We start from the raw sequence: 6,000 nt of genomic DNA on the forward strand, positions 1-6,000 counted from the left end.
ATCACACCACTGCACTCCAGCCTGGGTGACAGAGCAAGACCCTGTCTCAAAAACAAACAAAAAAAATGATGAAGTGACAATTCCAGTAGTCCTACTTTGACACTTTCAATGCTCTTTTCTTCCTGGGGATCCAGGGTGTCCACCCAATTGTGGTTGTGCAGCCAGATGCCTGGACAGAGGACAATGGCTTCCATGGTAAGGTGCCTGCATGTACCTGTGCTATATGGGGTCCTTTTGCATGGGTTTGGTTTATCACTCATTACCTGGTGCTTGAGTAGCACAGTTCTTGGCACATTTTAAATATTTGTTGAATGAATGGCTAAAATGTCTTTTTGACGTTTTTATTGTTATTTGTTTTATATTATAAAAGTAATACATGAACTGTTTCCATGGGGTGGGAGTAAGATATGAATGTTCCTCACAAAAACATAAATCAAGGCCGGGCATGGTGGCTCATGTCTATAATTCCAGCACTTTGGGAGGTCAAGATGGAGGTCAAGGTGGGAGCCTAGAAGTTCGAGACCAGCCTGGGCAACATAAGGAGACTTCATCTGTACAACAAATTTAAAAAGTAGCTGGGTGTGGTGGCAGATGCCTGTAGTCGCAGCTACTTGGGAAGCTGAGGTGGGAGGATCACTTGAGCTCAGGAGGTCGATGCTTCAGTGAGCCACGATCACACCACTGTACTCCAGCCTGGGCGACAGAGCGAGACCGTGTCTCAAAAAGAAAAAAGAAAGTATAAATTTACACAAAAACAATAAAATAATCCCAGTAATTCCACCACTTGGAGATGATCACCATAAAACTCCACCAGGCATATGTGCATATATATACACGTATATTTTATAAAATGTGATCATAATTACACTGTTTTGCTTTTTTCCTTAAGATATTACATACATTTTTCCACATCGTTAAATTACAGTGCTGTTTTCATGGTGGCTTTCCTTTAACAGATTGAAGTTCATGTTAATACAGTTGCCAGAGGCTGTGGGCTTTCACCATCACCAGCAGTCACTCCTAGGGCCTCTTCAGAGCAAGGCCTTATGTCCTGAAGCATTGCCTTTTTTTTTTTTTTGAGGTGGAGTCTCACTCTGTCACTTAGCAGGCTGGAGTGCAGTGGCCCAGTCTTGGCTCACTGCAACCTCCGCCTCCTGGGTTTAAATGATTCTCCTGCCTCAGCCTCAGGGCGGATCACCTGACATCAGGAGTTTGAGACCAGCCTGGCCAACATGGCGAAACCCCATCTCTACTAAAAATACTAAAAAAAATTAGCCAGGCATGGTGGCACGCACTTGTAGTCCCAGCTACTTGGGAGACTGAGGCAGGAGAATCGCTTGAACCCAGGATGTTGAGGTTGCAGTGAGCTGAGATCACACCATCACAATCCAGCCTGAGTGACAGAGTGAGACTCCATCTGAAAAAAGAGAAAAAACAATTAGCCTGGCATGGTGGCAGGCACCTGTAATCCCTGCTACTTGGGAGGCTGAGGCAGGAGAATTGCTTGAACCTGGGAGGTGGAGGTTGCAGTGAGCTGAGATCGTGCCATTGTATTCCAGGCTGAGCAACAAGAGCAAGACTCCGTCTCAAAAAAAAAAAAAAAAAAGGCCAGGTGCAGTGGCTCACGCCTGTAATCCCAGCACTTTGGGAGGCCAAGGTGGGTGGATCACCTGAGGTCAGGAGTTCGAGAGCAGCCTGGCCAACATTGTGAAACCCCCGTCTCTACTAAAAATACAAAAATTAGCTGGGTGTGATGGCATGTGCCTGTAATTCCAGCTACTCAGGAGGCAGAGACAGGAGAATTGCTTGAACCCGGGAGGCGGAGGTTGAATGAGCCGAGATTGCGCCATCACACTCTAGCCTCGGCGACAGAGCAAGACTCCGTCTCAAAAAAAAAAAAAAAAAAATTAGCTTCTACCTCATTAATCCTAAGAACTCATACAACCAGGACCCTGGAGTCGACTGATTAGAGCCTAGTCCAGGAGAATGAATTGACACTAATCTCTGCTTGTGTTCTCTGTCTCCAGCAATTGGGCAGATGTGTGAGGCACCCGTGGTGACCCGAGAGTGGGTGTTGGACAGTGTAGCACTCTACCAGTGCCAGGAGCTGGACACCTACCTGATACCCCAGATCCCCCACAGCCACTACTGACTGCAGCCAGCCACAGGTACAGAGCCACAGGACCCCAAGAATGAGCTTACAAAGTGGCCTTTCCAGGCCCTGGGAGCTCCTCTCACTCTTCAGTCCTTCTACTGTCCTGGCTACTAAATATTTTATGTACATCAGCCTGAAAAGGACTTCTGGCTATGTAAGGGTCCCTTAAAGATTTTCTGCTTGAAGTCTCCCTTGGAAATCTGCCATGAGCCCAAAATTATGGTAATTTTTCACCTGAGAAGATTTTAAAACCATTTAAACGCCACCAATTGAGCAAGATGCTGATTCATTATTTATCAGCCCTATTCTTTCTATTCAGGCTGTTGGCTTAGGGCTGGAAGCACAGAGTGGCTTGGCCTCAAGAGAATAGCTGGTTTCCCTAAGTTTACTTCTCTAAAACCCTGTGTTCACAAAGGCAGAGAGTCAGACCCTTCAATGGAAGGAGAGTGCTTGGGATCAATTATGTGACTTAAAATCAGAATAGTCCTTGGGCAGTTCTCAAATGTTGGAGTGGAACATTGGGGAGGAAATTCTGAGGCAGGTATTAGAAATGAAAAGGAAACTTGAAACCTGGGCATGGTGGCTCACGCCTGTAATCCCAGCACTTTGGGAGGCCAAGGTGGGCAGATCACTGGAGGTCAGGAGTTCGAAACCAGCCTGGCCAACATGGTGAAACCCCATCTCTACTAAAAATACAGAAATTAGCCGGGCATGGTGGTGGACGCCTGTAATCCCAGCTACTCAGGTGGCTAAGGCAGGAGAATCACTTCAGCCCGGGAGGTGGAGGTTGCAGTGAGCCAAGATCATACCACGGCACTCCAGCCTGGGTGACAGTGAGACTGTGGCTCAAAAAAAAAAAAAAAAGGAAAATGAAACTAGATTTCTAAAAGTCTGAGATATATTTGCTAGATTTCTATTTGCTAGATTTCTAAAGAATGTGTTCTAAAACAGCAGAAGATTTTCAAGAACCGGTTTCCAAAGACAGTCTTCTAATTCCTCATTAGTAATAAGTAAAATGTTTATTGTTGTAGCTCTGGTATATAATCCATTCCTCTTAAAATATAAGACCTCTGGCATGAATATTTCATATCTATAAAATGACAGATCCCACCAGGAAGGAAGCTGTTGCTTTCTTTGAGGTGGTTTTTTTTCCCTTTGCTCCCTGTTGCTGAAACCATACAGCTTCATAAATAATTTTGCTTGCTGAAGGAAGAAAAAGTGTTTTTCATAAACCCATTATCCAGGACTGTTTATAGCTGTTGGAAGGACTAGGTCTTCCCTAGCCCCCCCAGTGTGCAAGGGCAGTGAAGACTTGATTGTACAAAATACGTTTTGTAAATGTTGTGCTGTTAACACTGCAAATAAACTTGGTAGCAAACACTTCCACCATGAATGACTGTTCTTGAGACTTAGGCCAGCCGACTTTCTCAGAGCCTTTTCACTGTGCTTCAGTCTCCCACTCTGTAAAATGGGGGTAATGATAGTATCTACCTCCTAGGATTTATTGAGGCAGCTTAAATACCTTTTGTATTTCCTGTTGCTGCCAAAACAAATTGTTGCAAGGTCAGAAGTCTGAGGTGGCTCAACTGTTTCTTTGTTTCAGGTTTCATGAGGCCAAAATAAAGGTGTTCGCAGGGCGTGTTCCCTTCTAGAGGCTCTGGGTCCTTGCAGTTTTAGGACTAAGATCCCTGTTTCCCACTGGCTGTTGGCTGGGCATCATTCTCAGCTTCTTGAGGCTCCCCACATTCCTAGGCTCCTGGCCTGTCTGCCTCCATCTTCAAAACCAGCAATGGGTGGTCAAGTTTTTCTCACACTGAATCTTGCTGACTACTGTATCTTTCTAACTCCTGCCAGAGACATTTCTCTGTTTCTAAGGGCTCAAGTGATTAGATTGCACTCACTTGGTAATCCAAAGTGATCTTCATATCTTAAGGTCCATAGCCTTAATTATAGCTGCAAAGTCCCTTCGCAGCAGTACCTAGATTAGTGTTGGAATGAATAACCAGAAGACAGCAATCAAGGGAGGACATCTTTAGAATTCTGCCTACCACTTGTATTTAACATGCTTAATCCACAGATGACACTCTCTACCATTATTTCCTGGTCCTCACACTGCTCAGAGATTGGAATCCTTTTTGAGCAAAGAGAATGAAGTCATCACATAGTTCAGTCCTGCTGTATTTGCTGGAAACAGTGAAGGAAGATAGAGAAAATGGAGCTAACTGCCAATATTACATTTTATATCAGTCTTCATCATAGCCCTATGAAGTGGGTATTTGTTACCTCATTGGAAAAATGGGAGTTGAATCTCAAGTTCCTTGTTTGTAAGATTTTACTCAGATTTGCACAGCTAAAAATGACTACATGGAGACCCAAAGCCACCTTTCTGTTCCCATCATCAGCTTTCCATCTGCCTCTGTCACTGACCCCGGGACAGAAGGTTCAAGCCTTAAGGCAATTTGGAGAGAGAACTAGATTTTGAGGGGAACTCGCACTCACTTCCCTTTTGGGCCATGGTAGGAGACAGTAAAACAGCCCCATGTCAGGCAAAGGGTCTTACAGGAGTGGATCATGGCTGCTGTTTCCACTTCTCTCTGGCTTCCCAGCTTATGACTGTGTATCTTAGTTGTCAAAGCCTTCCAGTTCATCCTCACCTACAGCTTGACTTCCCTAGGGCCCATGCCAGTTCCCTGTCTACCTGCCAGTGAGTTGATGAGTCTCGGTGTTAGCAGTAAAAGCAGGCGGGAAGCAAGCAGAAGTGCTACTGGGCCTTGAGGGTAAGCCAGGCCTCAGCCTTCTGACCCCATCACTGATGGGTTAATAGGAAAAGCAGTATCCATCTAGTACAGCCTGCCTTTTCAGGAATAGTGAGTAAAAGCAAAGATGACTAAAATATATTAAAGTTTTCTGTAATTGTCTCTAAGGTCTCCCAACAAACATATACCCCATCTGTTTCAAGCTCTGCATAACCTTTCCCAGAAGTCAAGTTCAGTCCCTGGCCTCATGGTGCCTGGCCCAGGTTAAGAGTGCTACCTGATGATGGAGTTAATCCACGTTGCTTTGACCTCTGACTTTAAGATGTCCTCCCACTTTTCCACCCCGCAATCTCTAGCCCTCTCTGGGCACAGCAGCAATTGGGAACTAGTTCCTGTACTGCCTTTATCTCATTTTACAAAACAAACTTCTACAAAGAAGCTGGAAAGGAAGGAGGAGAAAGGATTATCATGCAGGCACAGGGAGGGGGCCTAGAGAAGAGCTCTGGCAGATTATGTCCCTCTTAAAAAATGCAACCAGAATCATCAACAAAGTATCACCTCAAAAATATGCAGGAGAAAAAGAAAGGAATCAATGTTGGGGTGGTTGGAGCAGAAGGAGCCAAACTGCCCAGAATGTGTCCTCTGAAGGCTGCGAGGAGCAGATAAGGTCAGCCCCAGAGGCAGATGGCACACACAGAATGGCAGGATGAGGGGGAGCTGCAGATTTATGCAAAGAAGCCCTAGAGAATGGGGCCTGCTGCCCAGGGAATGTGGGGGCTCACTTATCAAAGACTACTGGAAAATGGCTGAGCCGGCAACCCCTTCCACTACAGTGATGCCTGGTTTTCTTGAACAGCCTGTAACAAGGAGAAAATTAAAGCAACGAATCTGGCCAAATAGAAAATTAAGGAAAACTAGAAACAGCTCCTATGGAGAGCAGGGATTGGGGAGGTGTAGAGGGGCTGATCCTGAATGTCTGGAGGATCAGGAAAATGTAAGCAATTGTTTAAGGGACTGGAAGGAATCAAGATCTGGAGAGAGATCCTCCCGCGCTGGTGGCTGCGGAATATGAACTGTGGAGACATGGTT

General features: G+C 45.4%; 1 protein-coding gene across 50 annotated transcripts in view; it reads left to right on the forward strand.

Annotated features, from left to right (window-relative positions):
• BRCA1 (BRCA1 DNA repair associated) overlaps positions 1-3,541 on the forward strand; it is an 81,441-nt gene extending 77,900 nt beyond the window's left edge. For all 50 annotated transcript variants that reach the window (XM_055388030.2, XM_031011552.3, XM_031011555.3 and 47 more), the window contains 2 exons: positions 135-195; positions 2,028-3,541. In XM_055388030.2, coding sequence (XP_055244005.2) covers positions 135-195; positions 2,028-2,152 — 186 coding nt within the window. In that variant the 3' untranslated portion in view covers positions 2,153-3,541. The remainder of the gene's footprint in view (positions 1-134; positions 196-2,027) is intronic.
• The last annotated feature ends 2,459 nt before the right edge of the window (positions 3,542-6,000 follow it).

Source organism: Gorilla gorilla, chromosome 4 (genome assembly GCF_029281585.2).
Source record: "Gorilla gorilla gorilla isolate KB3781 chromosome 4, NHGRI_mGorGor1-v2.1_pri, whole genome shotgun sequence".
Lineage (NCBI taxonomy): Eukaryota > Metazoa > Chordata > Mammalia > Primates > Hominidae > Gorilla > Gorilla gorilla.